At 34.4% G+C, this 23,108-nt stretch overlaps 1 protein-coding gene across 1 annotated transcript in view; it reads right to left on the bottom strand.

Moving 5' to 3' along the window:
• Positions 1 to 304: 304 nt before the first annotated feature.
• The window catches only part of adgrf3b (adhesion G protein-coupled receptor F3b), a 30,948-nt gene continuing 8,144 nt past the window's right edge, over positions 305 to 23,108 (bottom strand). Inside the window, exons 7-14 of the mRNA XM_058613949.1 lie at positions 5,884 to 6,111; positions 5,593 to 5,733; positions 4,779 to 4,975; positions 3,662 to 3,841; positions 1,558 to 2,865; positions 799 to 840; positions 668 to 697; positions 305 to 590 (exon numbers count right to left, since the gene is read on the bottom strand). Of these exons, the coding sequence (XP_058469932.1) occupies positions 531 to 590; positions 668 to 697; positions 799 to 840; positions 1,558 to 2,865; positions 3,662 to 3,841; positions 4,779 to 4,975; positions 5,593 to 5,733; positions 5,884 to 6,111 (2,186 nt within the window). The 3' untranslated portion in view covers positions 305 to 530. The remainder of the gene's footprint in view (positions 591 to 667; positions 698 to 798; positions 841 to 1,557; positions 2,866 to 3,661; positions 3,842 to 4,778; positions 4,976 to 5,592; positions 5,734 to 5,883; positions 6,112 to 23,108) is intronic.

The raw sequence follows: 23,108 nt of genomic DNA, 5'->3' as shown, positions 1-23,108 counted from the left end.
AAGTCAAATATTGTACATTTATAGTCTTTCCTTGTAAATACAATTGACTACGCCTATTATTGTTATATTTCTATCCACTAAGCACTTGCAATTAGTGTGTAAAACATACAAAAACATCACTGCTCTATTTACTGAGCTTTATTCATCAATTAAATGTTCATAAAACAATTACCTACTTATTTGTTAGGGTCTAGGAACTATATTCTAATACACACCAAACTCTCATACATGTTTTCTTGTAGGCTACAGGTGGAGCTACATTTGTGCACATGTGGATTGTCCTCTATGTCGACACCATCTGAAATGCAGAGAAGATATTGAAAAACCTTACACTTAATAGCCATGCCAGTGTAAAGGATACATAAATCCAACATTTTAAATTCAGTTCAGTTCAAACTCTCCTCCACCTAAACTCTTCTACAGCAAAGGTTCCTTTCTGAAGAAAAGGCTCAAGTGTTTCAGAATCAACACACAGTACAGTATGTCACCAATGATGATGATGCTATTCATATCATACTGACCTCTTGCCTTCATTTGGTTTTTGTGCATGAGTGTGAAGTCAGATTCTGACTGTGAACCTTTTTTTTGCCCTGAGGGTAGAAACAAAACCATGATGATGAGCATGTCCATTATGCGATGATGTCATTTCTCTTCTTGGCAAACCTACCGTTATGAGAGTAATCAGTTCCTCTCTAACCTGTTGATAACAATACAAAAGGTAGTTAATTAGTGTAACATAATTAATATGTGAACATAATGACACTGACGTCTGTAACGTAGATGAAATGAGAAGCCCACCTTTGGCTCCGTGAAACATCCAGTTATCAAAATGAACAGGCCCTACAGGGAAAAAACAAATAAGTGTCATTAGCTCCAAACTGTGTTTATATGCAACACTTTTCATTTTTCAACACAAATTTAATTTAGCTATTGAACTATGTACAATGATATTCAATCTGCGTGTATCCAAAGTGAACATTTTGTGTCTGAATAAATAATCTGAGTGTTTTTCACCGGCTCTGCCACGTCGAAAAAACTCTTTCACTGTCTTGATCATGTAGCTGGTACCTGGCTTGTGTGTGTGTACAGTGCCGTGAAGCGATTTGAGTTTCCCGTGAGGCCCGAGACTTTGCGAGACCTCCTGATTCTGAGGCCCTGAACTTGCAAGGCTGGTTTTCCACTAACAGAGAGTAGCCATTTATATTATACATATCACATGACTCCGAAGCTGTTAAATTCGGCCCAAAATCCTGCAAAAAGGCATGGCATGGTCGTAGTCGACCCTTTTAGAACAAACACTGACGTGTTTTTGCATGAAACCGTCATCAGGGAGTCCAAAAAGTCTTGATATGTTTGTTGCAAAAGTGTTGAATACGACCAAGTCACGATGTTAAAGGCATTTGAGGACTTGGTGCCTCTTGAGTTGTTGACAAGCAAAAATTAATTAGATATACTGTATGAGGTATAACTGCAGCTCAGTTTACAAATAGGACAGACAAGTTGGCTTGATGCATCGCTAATGTCAACATTGAGTTGTGGTGTGTGGTTTCAATTTACCTGGAAGGTATTGAGGATGGTGAAAGTGTAATTCACAAACCGATACGCAGGATGGTCCTCATTTAATACTCGCAGAAGGAAGCCGAAAGCCCATGTTATTCCAAAAACAGGTGTTAGATAGAGCACCACTTTGAAGATGCTTTTTGCTGTCTCCTTGTCCTGTTTCTGGCTGCCACCCGGCACCGCGGTCTTCATCAGAGTGAGAATGACAACCACCATGGAAAACAGATTTGTAAGAGTAATAGTTCCAACAGGCAGGAGGAAAGCAAACATGGATCCCTGCAAAGTCTCTTCATGTACTAGCCAGCATGTATCTTTATCATAGTATTTTGTTTTGGTGTATTTGCAAAACAAATAGCTGGTTCCCACGATGAGAATTGGGCAAACATAGCCTACGATGCTGGAGAAGAACATGAAGACTCTTTTCCTTAGTGGACTGAAGACAAAGATGATCTGGTGGACAAGCATCACACTCAAGCACAGCATCCAGCTGAACATGGCCAAGTAAAACACGTGCTTGCATATGGTCAAAATAAGGCACCATTCATCTGTGAGAATTTTTGGATTGCTGGAGGCCAAAAAACTGCAGTCAGCAAGCAAACGGAACGAGGCAATGTTCACCATTGCCGTGTGACGGAAATGTGAAAGATTACTCTTGATCAGAGCAGACCACACGAGATACTCTATGATGAGGAAGATGATCAAGGAGCAGATGGAAACAGCAAGGCCCGTGTAGGTAATGATGTCTAGGTTGGAGTCAGGTGTATTACCTTTGCCCATGAGGATGGAGAATGCAGTGAGGTGGTTGCATTCACAGAGTGTGCTGCCATTATCACTAGATTTAACAGTGCATCCTTCCTCTGACCAATCCTCTTTTTCAGTGTCCCAGTAGACGCACAATGGTTTCCTGCGTCCTGGCGGTTTGTTGGGGAAATCCAACGTAATTTTGAAAGGCGATGTACTCTCTTCTTCTTGCGTGACTACGATTATTTTGTCACTGAGTTGTTCTGAATTCTGGTAGTTATTTGGTAATTTGTGAATTAGATTTTTCAAGCCAACAGTTTTCATGACTTTGGTGCCATTGTGCAGGGTCACGTTGATGCCAAACACTGCCAGATTACAGTCACTACCCAAGCACACTTCAAAATTTATGTTTGGTGTGATGACATTGCTGGCGTTTTTCACTTTGATATTCTTCACCAGACCCTCCACAGACTTGAGATATTTTGATGACATATTATGAATATAAGAATCATTGACACCTTGCCAGTTTTTGTCCAGTATGTTGCTTGCTGATTCAACAAAGTTCTGAAACAAAAAAAGAAAAAAGAAAATCAATGCTAAAGTACATTATATCCATCTTTAAAACGTTAGTTTTGCATAAATTACGATTTTCTCAAAGCAACCCAAGCCCAGCACCAGTCCACGGCTCATGTCATGGCTATAAAATATCCTCAGTCGGTAGAACTTAAATGTTCTAAATCTTTTCTCAGCCAACCCCTTCATGTATTTCCACAGGAATAATTTTACTGTATATTGTTTGATTATTGTTATATTTACATGCACAGTTGCCTCACTGGCTTTTGAATCCTGCCCTTGAGTGTTGAGTTTGCATGTGTGTGTGGGTATTCACCAGGTTCTCCGGCTTCCTCCCACAGTCCAAAAACATGCAGTCCAACCTGACTGTAGGTGTTAGTGTGAAAGTGAATGGTTGTTTGTCTCTATGTGTTGGCCATGCAATGGACCGACAACCTTCTTAGGGTGTACCCTGCCTTTCGCTACCTATGTTAGCAACTAAGACCCTCATGTGGAGGATAAAGCAGTAAACAATGATTATTAAAGTTCATCCAATCTTTGACTCTTTTGATTAGCTTTGGGATATTTGACATCCATTTTTGTAATGAGCAGTGGTTTCATCAAAATTGAGATACTGGTTTGTATGAATGGTTCCCAAAGACAGTGTAACAGAGTGCCATTAAATACTTTTAATTTGTTTTGAAGAGATTTAAAAGAACTGCTGATCTGAAGCTTTGGAAAGTACAACAAGGCTAAGAAGACTTCATGGAACTCTGTATGTATTGCAATAACAACATTAGGGGCTTACAGGCAGGATTTCCTCCGTCATTGCAAAGGTTTTTGAAGCAGTGGCCATCACATCTAGAACTTTGATGACGCCAATAACATTAGCTGTAGATTCAGTGGTTTCAGAATTAGAGAAGTTTTTTAGTCCTTCAAACACATTTTTGGCCACATCCTGTGAAGCCCCCATTCCTTTTTCGAAGAACTAAAAACAAAAACATAGAACAGTTACAGTGTACCAAAATACAGGTAACCCCACTTCACAAAATAGTAAGGTTCCATCCTTTATCTGAGAACATTTGAAAATAGTCTGAAGGGAAGGTCTACAAGATGGTAGTGAGACAAGCTATGAGGTGGAACTGGAGTTGGCAGAGCTGAAGATGCTGATAATTGTGCTGGGAGTGACCAAGATGGACAGGATTAGAAATTAACATATTCGAGGGACAGCTCAGGATGAATGGTTTGTAGATAAAGTAAGGTTGAGATAGTTTGGTCACGTGCAGAGGAGGGATAGTGATTATACTGGACAAAAGATACTGAAGATGGAGCTGCGGGGCAGGAGGAAAAGAGGAAGACCACAGAGAAGGTTCATGGATGTTGTGAAGGAGGACATGAGGACAGTTGGTGTAACAGAAGAGGACACAAGGGATATGACAAGATGGAGGCAGATCTGAGGTGGCCCCTAAAGGGAGAAGCCGAAAGAATAATTGAAATAGTCTAAAGATTTTTTTTAACAGCAAAAAAAATAGACAAGCATATTTTTTTTTCCTGTTTGTATATCTTGGAACAAATTTAAAGAGTAACTCAACCCCTGGTCTGAGACTGACTCTGCCCAATGCCTGATTTTGAAAATCTACAAAAAAGTGGGCAGGGAGTTATTGGTGCAGTACTGCATATACACTCCAAGCCCGGGAAGAGCCAGCTAATACGAAAATTCAAATGTAATGGGTGTTTAGCCAGAGAGGCAGTACATAAACCCATTTTTACACAAAACTACGAAGAGTTGGACCTGGATCACTGAATAATATTAATAGACAACAATATACACTAGTTCTAACCTGAAATAACGGGTTAAGTTACTCTTTAATCACAAATGTATTATTCTAAGGTCACGTAGTGCTGAGCTGTACTGCCATACTCACCTCTGCTTCTGAGACAACCTCGGACAACTTTTTGTCCACACAGGAGTTGAAAACTGGCAGCCATTCCCTGCCCTTACAAGTGCGAGTCTTATGACCGACTGTATTATTTTCACAAGTCTGAATAGTCACCGTAGTTCCATCTGGGGTTTTTGGCCAAATTCCATCTGAGTTGTCGTCGCTGCAAAACATGGTATTCTCTGTAAAAACAGGACACGAGTCAGTAGATAATCCGACAGATGACAATGCAAATGAATGTATGAAATGTATTTCCGCAAAGTGACAACTTTACAATATAGATTAAAGGTTCAGTAGGCAGGAGATTTTTGTCATTATCAATCAATATATCCATAATAACCTTTCAGTATATAGATATAATGTAAATCAACTGATCTGAGAAAGAATACCACCTCTGTGCTCTGTTTACAGCCTCAAAACTAGCATCTGGGGAGACTTTGACCAATCCTGGGGCAGTTTAGAAAAAGATGGGATGCTCTTATTGGCTGTTCTAATACAAATACTCTACATACAGGTACCATCAATGGAATAATTGCTACTCCAGCATTGGAACCTCCTATGCTGCAGGGTGATATCAGAGTTGATAATTGGACAATAAAAGCAATAAAGTGTCAAGAAATTAAAGAAAGTTTCTGAGATGGCAAATTTCCTTGTAAAATAAAGAGTAAAAAGCATTTGTATTATTAATAACCTGTGGATTTAAACGCAACAATCAACTCATTTATTTTTCCAGCAACTGTGCCCACTGCAGCTTTACGTTTGAAATCAAAACAGGTTAAATTATTTCATTATTAGGTACCATAAATGACGGGGATAGTGTATTGTTCACTTTTTTCTCGATTCACTTTGTTTTTGAAGGTGATCCTGACATATTTGTCTTTAGTTGGTTGATCGCACTTGATGTGAGCCATGGCAGAATAGTCAATGTTCCCAGAAGAAGCTGCAATAAAAACGAGTGTCAGGGTTAGATTTGTGGTCATACTACTAACATGTTGTGACTTTAAGTTTGTGTTAATATCATCAGTATGATCTAGTGCAGCAGAAGGACAGGGGACAGACATATTTGAGAAGTACTGTAGGCTTGTCTTACTTGTGTTCTTTAGGTCAGTCAGCTTTGAATCTGAAGAGTGCCACGTAACATTATAAGTCTCTGTGGTGTTTGCGATGGTTGCCTTGATGCTAACATTAGAGCTTTCGAAACAGTTGACTATCAAAGGATTTATCTTCATTGTGATCTCATCAGGCAAGAGTGCAACATTCAATTGTGCCTTGGCTGTGTACATGACTGGTCCGATCACGAAAGCGCACTCATATGTGCCTGCAGGAAAAATGTATGTAAATAACATGCTACTTCTGTAAAGCACTGGGTATGACATTTTCTTGATTATATTTTAGATCACTTGGCTTGGAACTACAAAACCCCATTACAAGCAAGGTTGGGATTCTTTGTAATTGTATTTTGTAAATGTATTAAAAAAAAGAGAATGTGACTTATAAAGTATGACTCAGTTCAAAGGTAAAGTTTCCTAGTGCAAGATCATACAAATCTCGGTTTTCCATCATCTACACTTTATAATGTTAATTATTATAATACCCTATAATATTCAGCGAATCAGGGGAAATCTCAGTGTGTAAAGACCAAGGGGCGGAAACTGCTGCTGAATATGCGTGAAAATCAAGTCCTCACATGGTGCTATACGAGAAACACTCACGCTGCTGGAATAACATAGCCACATGAGCTCAGGAGTATTCTGCAAAATCATTGTCATTTAACAGCTAAATACATCAAGAACATTGTAGTGCACAAAAAAAATCACAATTTTGTCATCGTTATCAATAGATTTTTTGTTTTTTGTCTCATCACTATCATCTGTCATTTCAGATCCTGCCCGCCATGCAATCTCCAGTATTCTTTAGCTTTATCTGATCTGACCTGTTTCTTGTTTCCGATCCCTGGGTTCTAACCTGCTGTTTATTGGATCGAATTGCTACTCCTCTGTTGTGCTTTTTGGTTCTTCTCTGCCAGTACCCTCCAAACATTTTGCACCAAAATGTCATTAGATTCCCTGGGCCTAAACTCATTAGGGAAGGACATGGAAGGTCCATGTTTCATGCAAAAAAAAAAGTGTCAACTGTGACGAGAGCAAATTAAATGGTTCTAGTCGGTACGTTAGCATCTCTTTTTATTCTTCCACGTTTATTCCGTTTCTTATTCCTCTTCCACCCAAGAGTTTGGTGCGAAACTCACAGTTTTGAGAAAACCCCCACACATCCTATATCAAAATGTGCGATTTGATTGGCAATGTTGTGCTATTACTTAGCCCAGTTTGGAGCCTCACAGTGTCGTCATACTTTAACGTCGAGACGTCGTTCAAACTTTAAATGGAAAAGAAGACTTGGGACTTTTCTCACCTAACTGAAATTATTAATACATATTAACTCATTTTTGACATTTTGGTGACTTTTGGGACGACATACTAAACTATGACATTTTTGTCAAATTCTGGATGACATAATAGACTATCACATTTTTGTCAAATTTTGGATGACATACTAAACTATGACCTCTTTGTCAAATTTTGGACGACATACTAAACTATGTAATTTTTACAAATTCTGAACGACATACTAAACTCTAACATTTTGGTAACTTTTTGGACGACATATTAAACTATGACATTTTGGTAACTTTTTGAACGACATACTAAACTATAACATTTTGATAGTATTTCTCAGTATTTTTTGTCTCATTTTGGACGACATACTATACTATGACTTTTTTGTCTCAATTTGGACGACATACTAGAGTATGACTTTCTTATCAAAATTTGGACAACATACTATACTATGACTTTTTTGTCTCAATTTGGACGACATACTATAGTATGACTTTTTGTCAAAATGTGGACAACATACTATAGTATGACTTTTGTTGGTGATTTTGGATGACATACTAACCTATGACTTTTTGTCAAAATGTGGACGACATACTAACCTATGACATTTTTGACAAAATTTGGACGACATACTAACCTATGACTTTTTTGACAAAATTTGGACGACATACTATAGTATGACTTTTGTTGGTGATTTTGGACGACATACTAACCTATGACTTTTTGTCAAAATGTGGACGACATACTATAGTATGACTTTTTTGTCAAAATTTGGACGACATACTAACCTATGACTTTTTGTCAAAATGTGGACAACATACTATAGTATGACTTTTTTGTCAAAATTTGGACGACATACTATAGTATGACTTTTTTGAGTGATTTTGGACGACATACTATACTATGACTTTTGTTGGTGATTTTGGACGACATACTAACCTATGACTTTTTGACAAAATTTGGACGACATACTAACCTATGACTTTTTTGTCAAAATTTGGACGACATACTATAGTATGACTTTTTTGTCAAAATGTGGACGACATACTAACCTTTGACTTTTTTGTCAAAATGTGGACGACATACTATAGTATGACTTTTTTTGTCAAAAAGTGGACAACATACTATCCTATGATTTTTTGTCAAAATTTGGACGACATACTAACCTATGACTTTTTTGTCTCAGTTTGGACGACATGCTATAGTATGACTTTTTTATCAAAATTTGGACAACATACTAACCTATGACTTTTTTGACAAAATTTGGACGACATACTAACCTATGACTTTTTTGTCAAAATGTGGACGACATACTATAGTATGACTTTTTTGTCAAAAAATGGACAACATACTATAGTATGATTTTTTTATCAAAATTTGGACAACATACTAACCTATGACTTTTTTGACAAAATTTGGACGACATACTAACCTATGACTTTTTTGTCAAAATTTGGACGACATACTATAGTATGACTTTTGTTGGTGATTTTGGACGACATACTAACCTATGACTTTTTGTCAAAATGTGGACGACATACTATAGTATGAGTTTTTTGTCAAAATTTGGATGACATACTAACCTATGACATTTTTGACAACATTTGGATGACATACTAACCTATGACTTTTTTGTCAAAATTTGGACGACATACTATAGTATGACTTTTTTGTCAAAATTTGGACAACATACTAACCTATGACTTTTTTTGTCAAAATGTGGATGACATACTAACCTATGACTTTTTTGACAAAATTTGGACGACATACTAACCTATGACTTTTTTGTCAAAATTTGGACGACATACTATAGTATGACTTTTGTTGGTGATTTTGGACGACATACTAACCTATGACTTTTTTGTCAAAATGTGGACGACATACTATGGTATGACTTTTTTGTCAAAATTTGGAGGACATACTATAGTATGACTTTTTTAAGTGATTTTGGACGACATACTATAGTATGACTTTTGTTGGTGATTTTGGACGACATACTAACCTATGACTTTTGTCAAAATGTGGACGACATACTATAGTATGACTTTTTTGTCAAAATTTGGACGACATACTAACCTATGACATTTTTGACAAAATTTGGACAAAATAATATAGTATGACTTTTTTATCAAAATTTGGACGACATACTATAGTATGACTTTTTTGTCAAACTTTGGACGACATACTAACCTATGACTTTTTTGTCAAACTTTGGACGACATACTAACCTATGACTTTTTTGTCAAAATTTGGACGACATACTATAGTATGACTTTTTTGACAAAATTTGGACGACATACTAACCTATGACTTTTTTGTCTCAGTTTGGACGACATACTTTAGTATGAAATTTTTGATAAAATTTGGACGAAATAATATAGTATGACTTTTTTATCAAAATTTGGACAACATACTATACTATGACTTTTTTGTCAAAATTTGGACGAAATAATATAGTATGACTTTTTTATCAAAATTTGGACGACATACTAACCTATGACTTTTTTGTCAAAATTTGGACGACATACTATAGTATGACTTTTGTTGGTGATTTTGGACGACATACTAACCTATGACTTTTTGTCAAAATGTGGACGACATACTATAGTATGACTTTTTTGTCAAAATTTGGACGACATACTAACCTATGACTTTTTGTCAAAATGTGGACAACATACTATAGTATGACTTTTTTGTCAAAATTTGGACGACATACTATAGTATGACTTTTTTGAGTGATTTTGGACGACATACTATACTATGACTTTTGTTGGTGATTTTGGACGACATACTAACCTATGACTTTTTGACAAAATTTGGACGACATACTAACCTATGACTTTTTTGTCAAAATTTGGACGACATACTATAGTATGACTTTTTTGTCAAAATGTGGACGACATACTAACCTTTGACTTTTTTGTCAAAATGTGGACGACATACTATAGTATGACTTTTTTTGTCAAAAAGTGGACAACATACTATCCTATGATTTTTTGTCAAAATTTGGACGACATACTAACCTATGACTTTTTTGTCTCAGTTTGGACGACATGCTATAGTATGACTTTTTTATCAAAATTTGGACAACATACTAACCTATGACTTTTTTGACAAAATTTGGACGACATACTAACCTATGACTTTTTTGTCAAAATGTGGACGACATACTATAGTATGACTTTTTTGTCAAAAAATGGACAACATACTATAGTATGATTTTTTTATCAAAATTTGGACAACATACTAACCTATGACTTTTTTGACAAAATTTGGACGACATACTAACCTATGACTTTTTTGTCAAAATTTGGACGACATACTATAGTATGACTTTTGTTGGTGATTTTGGACGACATACTAACCTATGACTTTTTGTCAAAATGTGGACGACATACTATAGTATGAGTTTTTTGTCAAAATTTGGATGACATACTAACCTATGACATTTTTGACAACATTTGGATGACATACTAACCTATGACTTTTTTGTCAAAATTTGGACGACATACTATAGTATGACTTTTTTGTCAAAATTTGGACAACATACTAACCTATGACTTTTTTTGTCAAAATGTGGATGACATACTAACCTATGACTTTTTTGACAAAATTTGGACGACATACTAACCTATGACTTTTTTGTCAAAATTTGGACGACATACTATAGTATGACTTTTGTTGGTGATTTTGGACGACATACTAACCTATGACTTTTTTGTCAAAATGTGGACGACATACTATGGTATGACTTTTTTGTCAAAATTTGGAGGACATACTATAGTATGACTTTTTTAAGTGATTTTGGACGACATACTATAGTATGACTTTTGTTGGTGATTTTGGACGACATACTAACCTATGACTTTTGTCAAAATGTGGACGACATACTATAGTATGACTTTTTTGTCAAAATTTGGACGACATACTAACCTATGACATTTTTGACAAAATTTGGACAAAATAATATAGTATGACTTTTTTATCAAAATTTGGACGACATACTATAGTATGACTTTTTTGTCAAACTTTGGACGACATACTAACCTATGACTTTTTTGTCAAACTTTGGACGACATACTAACCTATGACTTTTTTGTCAAAATTTGGACGACATACTATAGTATGACTTTTTTGACAAAATTTGGACGACATACTAACCTATGACTTTTTTGTCTCAGTTTGGACGACATACTTTAGTATGAAATTTTTGATAAAATTTGGACGAAATAATATAGTATGACTTTTTTATCAAAATTTGGACAACATACTATACTATGACTTTTTTGTCAAAATTTGGACGAAATAATATAGTATGACTTTTTTATCAAAATTTGGACGACATACTAACCTATGACTTTTTTGTCAAAATTTGGACGACATACTATAGTATGACTTTTTTGACAAAACTTGGACGACATACTAACCTATGACTTTTTTGTCAAAATGTGGACGACATACTATAGTATACTTTTTTTGTCAAAAAATGGACAACATACTATCCAATGATTTTTTGTCAAAATTTGGACGACATACTAACCTATGACTTTTTTGTCAAACTTTGGACGACATACTCACCTATGACTTTTTTGTCAAACTTTGGACGACATACTAACCTATGACTTTTTTATCAAAATTTGGACGACATACTATAGTATGACTTTTTTGAGTGAATTGATGACTGTCTGATGTTGTGTCTGTCTGTTTGCGTTTGAATTCCCAATGGAACAGGGTGCTCGCTTAGCATGCGAGAGGTAGTGGGATCGATTCCTGCATCCTCCACTCATGTTTAGCCACTTCACTCTAAGTATTTCTCAGTATTTTTTGTCTTATTTTGGACGACATACTATACTATGACTTTTTTGAAAAAATTTGGACGACATTCTAACCTATGACTTTTTTCTCAAAATTTGGACGACATACAATAGTATGACTTTTTTATCGAAATTTGGACGACATACTAACCTATGACTTTTTTGTCGAAATTTAAACGACATACTAACCTATGACTTTTTTGTCAGAATGTGGACGACATACTATAATATGACTTTTTTATCAAAATTTGGACAACATACTAACCTATGACTTTTTTGACAAAATTTGGACGACATACTAACCTATGACTTTTTTGACAAAATTTGGACGACATACTAACCTATGACTTTTTTGTCAAAATTTGGACGACATACTATAGTATGACTTTTGTTGGTGATTTTGGACGACATACTAACCTATGACTTTTTGTCAAAATGTGGACGACATACTATAGTATGACTTTTTTGTCAAAATTTGGACGACATACTAACCTATGACTTTTTTGTCAAAATTTGGACAACATACTAACCTATGACTTTTTTTGTCAAAATGTGGATGACATACTAACCTATGACTTTTTTTACAAAATTTGGACGACATACTAACCTATGACTTTTTTGTCAAAATTTGGACAACATACTATAGTATGACTTTTGTTGGTGATTTTGGACGACATACTGACCTATGACTTTTTGTCAAAATGTGGACGACATACTATAGTATGACTTTTTTGTCAAAATTTGGACGACATACTAACCTATGACATTTTTGACAAAATTTGGACGACATACTAACCTATGACTTTTTTGTCAAAATGTGGACGACATACTATAGTATACTTTTTTTGTCAAAAAATGGACAACATACTATCCTATGATTTTTTGTCAAAATTTGGACGACATACTAACCTATGACTTTTTTGTCTCAGTTTGGACGACATACTAACCTATGACTTTTTGTCAAAATGTGGACGACATACTATAGTATGACTTTTTTGTCAAAATTTGGATGACATACTAACCTATGACTTTTTTTGTCAAAATGTGGATGACATACTAACCTATGACTTTTTTGACAAAATTTGGACGACATACTAACCTATGACTTTTTTGTCAAAATTTGGACAACATACTATAGTATGACTTTTGTTGGTGATTTTGGACGACATACTAACCTATGACTTTTTTGTCAAAATTTGGAAGACATACTATAGTATGACTTTTGTTGGTGATTTTGGACGACATACTAACCTATGACTTTTTGTCAAAATGTGGACGACATACTATAGTATGACTTTTTTGTCAAAATTTGGACAACATACTAACCTATGACATTTTGGCAAAATTTGGACGACATACTAACCTATGACTTTTTTGTCAAAATTTGGACGACATACTAACCTATGCCTTTTTTATCAAAATCTGGACAACATACTATAGTATGACTTTTTTGACAAAACTTGGACGACATACTAACCTATGACTTTTTTGTCAAAATGTGGACGACATACTATAGTATACTTTTTTTGTCAAAAAATGGACAACATACCATCCTATGATTTTTTGTCAAAATTTGGACGACATACTAACCTATGACTTTTTTGTCAAACTTTGGACGACATACTCACCTATGACATTTTTGACAAAATTTGGACGACATACTAACCTATGACTTTTTTGTCAAAATTTGGACGACATACTAACCTATGCCTTTTTTATCAAAATCTGGACGACATACTATAGTATGACTTTTTTGACAAAACTTGGACGACATACTAACCTATGACTTTTTTGTCAAAATGTGGACGACATACTATAGTATACTTTTTTTGTCAAAAAATGGACAACATACTATCCTATGATTTTTTGTCAAAATTTGGACGACATACTAACCTATGACTTTTTTGTCAAACTTTGGACGACATACTCACCTATGACTTTTTTGTCAAACTTTGGACGACATACTAACCTATGACTTTTTTATCAAAATTTGGACGACATACTATAGTATGACTTTTTTGAGTGAATTGATGACTGTCTGATGTTGTGTCTGTCTGTTCGCGTTTGAATTCTCAATGGAACAGGGTGCTCGCTTAGCATGCGAGAGATAGTGGGATCGATTCCTGCATCCTCCACTCATGTTTAGCCACTTCACTCTAAGTATTTCTCAGTATCTTTGTCTTATTTTGGACGACATACTATACTATGACTTTTTTGTCTCAATTTGGACGACATACTATAGTATGACATTTTTGATAAAATTTGGACGACATACTAACCTATGACTTTTTTGTCAAAATTTGGACGACATACTATACTATGACTTTTTTGTCAAAATTTGGACAACATACTAACCTATGACTTTTTTGTCAAACTTTGGACGACATACTAAACTATGACTTTTTTATCAAAATTTGGACGACATACTATAGTATGACTTTTTTGAGTTAATTGATGACTGTCTGATGTTGTGTCTGTCTATTTGCGTTTGAATTCCCAGTGGAACAGGGGGATAGTGCAAATGGTAGAGTGCACGCTTAGCATGCGAGAGGTAGTGGGATCGATCCCTGCATCCTCCACTCAAGCTTAGCCACTCTCAGTGTTTTTTGTCTTATTTTGGACGACATACTATACTATGACTTTTTTGACAAAATTTGGACAACATACTAACCTATGACTTTTTTATCAAAATTTGGACGACATACTAACCTATGACTTTTTTGTCAAAATTTGGACGACATACTAACCTATGACTTTTTTGTCAAAATGTGGACGACATACTATAGTATGACTTTTTTATCAAAATTTGGACGACATACTAACCTATGACTTTTTTGTCAAAATTTGGACGACATACTAACCTATGGCTTTTTTGTCAAAATGTGGACGACATACTATAGTATGACTTTTTTGTCAAAAAATGGACAACATACTATCCTATGATTTTTTGTCAAAATTTGGACGACATACTAACCTATGACTTTTTTGTCTCAGTTTGGACGACATACTATAGTATGACATTTTTGACAAAATTTGGACGACATACTATAGTATGACATTTTTGATAAAATTTGGACGACATACTAACCTATGACTTTTTTGTCAAAATTTGGACGACATACTATACTATGACTTTTTTGTCAAAATTTGGACAACATACTAACCTATGACTTTTTTGTCAAACTTTGGACGACATACTAACCTATGACTTTTTTGTCTCAGTTTGGACGACATACTATAGTATGACATTTTTGACAAAATTTGGACGACATACTATAGTATGACCTTTTTATCAAAATTTGGACAACATACTAACCTATGACTTTTTTGACAAAATTTGGACGACATACTTACCTATGACTTTTTTGTCAAAATTTGGACGACATACTATAGTATGACTTTTTTGTCAAAATTTGGACGACATACTAACCTATGACATTTTTGACAAAATTTGGATGACATACTAACCTATGACTTTTTGACAAAATTTGGACGACATACTAACCTATGACTTTTTTGTCAAAATGTGGACGACATACTATAGTATACTTTTTTTGTCAAAAAATGGACAACATACTATCCTATGATTTTTTGTCAAAATTTGGACGACATACTAACCTATGACTTTTTTGTCAAACTTTGGACGACATACTCACCTATGACTTTTTTGTCAAACTTTGGACGACATACTAACCTATGACTTTTTTATCAAAATTTGGACGACATACTATAGTATGACTTTTTTGAGTGAATTGATGACTGTCTGATGTTGTGTCTGTCTGTTCGCGTTTGAATTCTCAATGGAACAGGGTGCTCGCTTAGCATGCGAGAGGTAGTGGGATCGATTCCTGCATCCTCCACTCATGTTTAGCCACTTCACTCTAAGTATTTCTCAGTATCTTTGTCTTATTTTGGACGACATACTATACTATGACTTTTTTGTCTCAATTTGGACGACATACTATAGTATGACATTTTTGATAAAATTTGGACGACATACTAACCTATGACTTTTTTGTCAAAATTTGGACGACATACTATACTATGACTTTTTTGTCAAAATTTGGACAACATACTAACCTATGACTTTTTTGTCAAACTTTGGACGACATACTAACCTATGACTTTTTTATCAAAATTTGGACGACATACTATAGTATGACTTTTTTGAGTTAATTGATGACTGTCTGATGTTGTGTCTGTCTATTTGCGTTTGAATTCCCAATGGAACTGGGGGATAGTGCAAATGGTAGAGTGCACGCTTAGCATGCGAGAGGTAGTGGGATCGATCCCTGCATCCTCCACTCAAGTTTAGCCACTCTCAGTGTTTTTTGTCTTATTTTGGACGACATACTATACTATGACTTTTTTGACAAAATTTGGACAACATACTAACCTATGACTTTTTTCTCAAAATTTGGACTACATACTATAGTATGACTTTTTTATCAAAATTTGGACGACATACTAACCTATGACTTTTTTGTCAAAATTTGGACGACATACTAACCTATGACTTTTTTGTCAAAATGTGGACGACATACTATAGTATGACTTTTTTATCAAAATTTGGACGACATACTAACCTATGACTTTTTTGTCAAAATTTGGACGACATACTAACCTATGGCTTTTTTGACAAAATTTGGACGACATACTATAGTATGACTTTTTTGTCAAAATTTGGACGACATACTAACCTATGACATTTTTGACAAAATTTAGATGACATACTAACCTATGACTTTTTTTGTCAAAATGTGGATGACATACTAACCTTTGACTTTTTTGACAAAATTTGGACGACATACTAACCTATGACTTTTTTGTCAAAATTTGGACAACATACTATAGAATGACTTTTGTTGGTGATTTTGGACGACATACAAACCTATGACTTTTTTGTCAAAATTTGGAAGACATACTATAGTATGACTTTTGTTGGTGTTTTTGGACGACATACTAACCTATGACTTTTTGTCAAAATGTGGACGACATACTATAGTATGACTTTTGAGTGAATTGATGACTGTCTGATGTTGTGTCTGTCTGTTTGCGTTTGAATTCTCAATGGAACAGGGGGATTAGTGCAAATGGTAGAGTGCTTGCTTAGCATGCGAGAGGTAGTGGGATCGATCCCTGCATCCTCCACTCATGTTTAGCCACTTCACTCTAAGTATTTCTCAGTATCTTTGTCTTATTTTGGACGACATACTATACTATGACTTTTTTGTCTCAATTTGGACGACATACTATAGTATGACTTTCTTATCAAAATTTGGACAACATACTATACTATGACTTTTTTGTCAAAATGTGGACGAAATAATATAGTATGACTTTTTTATCAAAATTTGGACGACATACTAACCTATGACTTTTTTGTCAAACTTTGGACGACATACTCACCTATGACTTTTTTGTCAAACTTTGGACGACATACTAACCTATGACTTTTTTATCAAAATTTGGACGACATACTATAGTATGACTTTTTTGAGTGAATTGATGACTGTCTGATGTTGTGTCTGTCTGTTTGCGTTTGAATTCCCAATGGAACAGGGTGCTCGCTTAGCATGCGAGAGGTAGTGGGATCGAATCCTGCATCCTCCACTCATGTTTAGCCACTTCACTCTAAGTATTTCTCAGTATCTTTGTCTTATTTTGGACGACATACTATACTATGACTTTTTTGTCTCAATTTGGACGACATACTATAGTATGACATTTTTGATAAGATTTGGACGACATACTAACCTATGACTTTTTTGTCAAAATTTGGACGACATACTATACTATGACTTTTTTGTCAAAATTTGGACAACATACTAACCTATGACTTTTTTGTCAAACTTTGGACGACATACTAACCTATGACTTTTTTATCAAAATTTGGACGACATACTATAGTATGACTTTTTTGAGTTAATTGATGACTGTCTGATGTTGTGTCTGTCTATTTGCGTTTGAATTCCCAATGGAACAGGGGGATAGTGCAAATGGTAGAGTGCACGCTTAGCATGCGAGAGGTAGTGGGATCGATCCCTGCATCCTCCACTCAAGTTTAGCCACTCTCAGTGTTTTTTGTCTTATTTTGGACGACATACTATACTATGACTTTTTTGACAAAATTTGGACAACATACTAACCTATGACTTTTTTATCAAAATTTGGACGACATACTAACCTATGACTTTTTTGTCAAAATTTGGACGACATACTAACCTATGACTTTTTTGTCAAAATGTGGACGACATACTATAGTATGACTTTTTTATCAAAATTTGGACGACATACTAACCTATGACTTTTTTGTCAAAATTTGGACGACATACTAACCTATGGCTTTTTTGTCAAAATGTGGACGACATACTATAGTATGACTTTTTTGTCAAAAAATGGACAACATACTATCCTATGATTTTTTGTCAAAATTTGGACGACATACTAACCTATGACTTTTTTGTCTCAGTTTGGACGACATACTATAGTATGACATTTTTGACAAAATTTGGACGACATACTATAGTATGACCTTTTTATCAAAATTTGGACAACATACTAACCTATGACTTTTTTGACAAAATTTGGACGACATACTAACCTATGACTTTTTTGTCAAAATTTGGACGACATACTATAGTATGACTTTTTTGTCAAAATTTGGACGACATACTATAGTATGACTTTTTTGTCAAAATTTGGACGACATACTAACCTATGACATTTTTGACAAAATTTGGATGACATACTAACCTATGACTTTTTGACAAAATTTGGACGACATACTAACCTATGACTTTTTTGTCAAAATTTGGACGACATACTAACCTATGCCTTTTTTATCAAAATCTGGACGACATACTATAGTATGACTTTTTTGACAAAACTTGGACGACATACTAACCTATGACTTTTTTGTCAAAATGTGGACGACATACTATAGTATACTTTTTTTGTCAAAAAATGGACAACATACTATCCTATGATTTTTTGTCAAAATTTGGACGACATACTAACCTATGACTTTTTTGTCAAACTTTGGACGACATACTCACCTATGACTTTTTTGTCAAACTTTGGACGACATACTAACCTATGACTTTTTTATCAAAATTTGGACGACATACTATAGTATGACTTTTTTGAGTGAATTGATGACTGTCTGATGTTGTGTCTGTCTGTTTGCGTTTGAATTCCCAATGGAACAGGGTGCTCGCTTAGCATGCGAGAGGTAGTGGGATCGATTCCTGCATCCTCCACTCATGTTTAGCCACTTCACTCTAAGTATTTCTCAGTATCTTTGTCTTATTTTGGACGACATACTATACTATGACTTTTTTGTCTCAATTTGGACGACATACTATAGTATGACATTTTTGATAAGATTTGGACGACATACTAACCTATGACTTTTTTGTCAAAATTTGGACAACATACTAACCTATGACTTTTTTGTCAAACTTTGGACGACATACTAACCTATGACTTTTTTATCAAAATTTGGACGACATACTATAGTATGACTTTTTTGAGTTAATTGATGACTGTCTGATGTTGTGTCTGTCTATTTGCGTTTGAATTCCCAATGGAACAGGGGGATATTGCAAATGGTAGAGTGCACGCTTAGCATGCGAGAGGTAGTGGGATCGATCCCTGCATCCTCCACTCAAGTTTAGCCACTCTCAGTGTTTTTTGTCTTATTTTGGACGACATACTATACTATGACTTTTTTGACAAAATTTGGACAACATACTAACCTATGACTTTTTTCTCAAAATTTGGACTACATACTATAGTATGACTTTTTTATCAAAATTTGGACGACATACTAACCTATGACTTTTTTGTCAAAATTTGGACGACATACTAACCTATGACTTTTTTGTCAAAATGTGGACGACATACTATAGTATGACTTTTTTATCAAAATTTGGACGACATACTAACCTATGACTTTTTTGTCAAAATTTGGACGACATACTAACCTATGGCTTTTTTGACAAAATTTGGACGACATACTATAGTATGACTTTTTTGTCAAAATTTGGACGACATACTAACCTATGACATTTTTGACAAAATTTAGATGACATACTAACCTATGACTTTTTTTGTCAAAATGTGGATGACATACTAACCTTTGACTTTTTTGTCTCAGTTTGGACGACATACTAACCTATGGCTTTTTTGACAAAATTTGGACGACATACTATAGTATGACTTTTTTGTCAAAAAATGGACAACATACTATCCTATGATTTTTTGTCAAAATTTGGACGACATACTAACCTATGACTTTTTTGTCTCAGTTTGGACGACATACTATAGTATGACATTTTTGACAAAATTTGGACGACATACTATAGTATGACCTTTTTATCAAAATTTGGACAACATACTAACCTATGACTTTTTTGACAAAATTTGGACGACATACTAACCTATGACTTTTTTGTCAAAATTTGGACGACATACTATAGTATGACTTTTTTGTCAAAATTTGGACGACATACTAACCTATGACATTTTTGACAAAATTTGGATGACATACTAACCTATGACTTTTTGACAAAATTTGGACGACATACTAACCTATGACTTTTTTGTCAAAATTTGGACGACAAACTAACCTATGACTTTTTTGTCAAAATTTGGACGAAATAATATAGTATGACTTTTTTATCAAAATTTTGACGACATACTAACCTATGACTTTTTTGACAAAATTTGGACGACATACTAACCTATGACTTTTTTGTCAAAATGTGGATGACATACTATAGTATGACTTTTGTTGGTGATTTTGGACGACATACTAACCTATGACTTTTTTGACAAAATTTGGACGACATACTATAGTATGACTTTTTTGTCAAAATGTGAACGACATACTAACCTATGATTTTTTGACAAAATTTGGACGACATACTAACCTTTGACATTTTTGACCAAATTTGGACGACATACTAACCTATGACTTTTTTGTCAAAATTTGGAAGACATACTATAGTAGGACTTTTGTTGGTGATTTTGGACGACATACTAACCTATGACTTTTTGTCAAAATGTGGACGACATACTATAGTATGACTTTTTTTTCAAAATTTGGACGACATACTAACCTAAGACTTTTTTGTCAAAATTTGGACGACATACTATAGTATGACTTTTTTGACAAAACTTGGACGACATACTAACCTATGACTTTTTTGTCAAAATGTGGACGACATACCATAGTATACTTTTTTTGTCAAAAAATGGACAACATACTATCCTATGATTTTTTGTCAAAATTTGTACGACATACTTAACTATGACTTTTTTGTCTCAGTTTGGACGACATACTATAGTATGACATTTTTGATAAAATTTGGACGACATACTAACCTATGACTTTTTTGTCAAAATTTGGACGACATACTATAGTATGACTTTTTTGTCAAAATTTGCACGACATACTAACCTATGACATTTTTGACAAAATTTGGATGACATACTAACCTATGACTTTTTTGACAAAATTTGGACGACATACTATAGTATGACTTTTTTTGTCAAAATGTGGACAACATACTATGCTATGACTTTTTTTGTCAAAATGTGGACGACATACTTACCTATGACATTTTTGACCAAATTTGGACAACATACTATAGTATGACTTTTTTGTCAAAATTTGGACGACATACTAACCTATGACATTTTTGACAAAATTTGGATGACATACTAACCTATGACTTTTTGACAAAATTTGGAAGACATACTATAGTATGACTTTTTTGTCAAAATTTGGACGACATACTAACCTATGACATTTTTGACAAAATTTAGATGACATACTAACCTATGACTTTTTTTGTCAAAATGTGGATGACATACTAACCTATGACTTTTTTGACAAAATTTGGACGACATACTAACCTATGACTTTTTTGTCAAAATTTGGACAACATACTATAGAATGACTTTTGTTGGTGATTTTGGACGACATACAAACCTATGACTTTTTTGTCAAAATTTGGAAGACATACTATAGTATGACTTTTGTTGGTGTTTTTGGACGACATACTAACCTATGACTTTTTGTCAAAATGTGGACGACATACTATAGTATGACTTTTGAGTGAATTGATGACTGTCTGATGTTGTGTCTGTCTGTTTGCGTTTGAATTCTCAATGGAACAGGGGGATTTGTGCAAATGGTAGAGTGCTTGCTTAGCATGCGAGAGGTAGTGGGATCGATCCCTGCATCCTCCACTCATGTTTAGCCACTTCACTCTAAGTATTTCTCAGTATCTTTGTCTTATTTTGGACGACATACTATACTATGACTTTTTTGTCTCAATTTGGACGACATACTATAGTATGACTTTCTTATCAAAATTTGGACAACATACTATACTATGACTTTTTTGTCAAAATGTGGACGAAATAATATAGTATGACTTTTTTATCAAAATTTGGACGACATACTAACCTATGACTTTTTTGTCAAGATTTGGACGACATACTATAGTATGACTTTTTTGACAAAACTTGGACGACATACTAACCTATGACTTTTTTGTCAAAATGTGGACGACATACTATAGTATACTTTTTTTGTCAAAAAATGGACAACATACTATCCTATGATTTTTGTCAAAATTTGGACGACATACTTACCTATGACTTTTTTGTCTCAGTTTGGACGACATACTATAGTATGACATTTTTGATAAAATTTGGACGACATACTAACCTATGACTTTTTTGTCAAAATTTGGACGACATACTATAGTATGACTATTTTGTCAAAATTTGCACGACATACTAACCTATGACATTTTTGACAAAATTTGGATGACATACTAACCTATGACTTTGACAAAATTTGGACGACATACTAACCTATGACTTTTTTGTCAAAATGTGGATGACATACTATAGTATGACTTTTGTTGGTGATTTTGGACGACATACTAACCTATGACTTTTTTGACAAAATTTGGACGACATACTATAGTATGACTTTTTTGTCAAAATGTGAACGACATACTAACCTATGATTTTTTGACAAAATTTGGATGACATACTAACCTTTGAAATTTTTGAGAAAATTT

Source organism: Solea solea, chromosome 17 (assembly GCF_958295425.1).
Source record: "Solea solea chromosome 17, fSolSol10.1, whole genome shotgun sequence".
In the NCBI taxonomy this organism is placed as follows: Eukaryota; Metazoa; Chordata; class Actinopteri; order Pleuronectiformes; family Soleidae; genus Solea; species Solea solea.
This window is presented reverse-complemented; position numbering and strand designations above follow the sequence as displayed.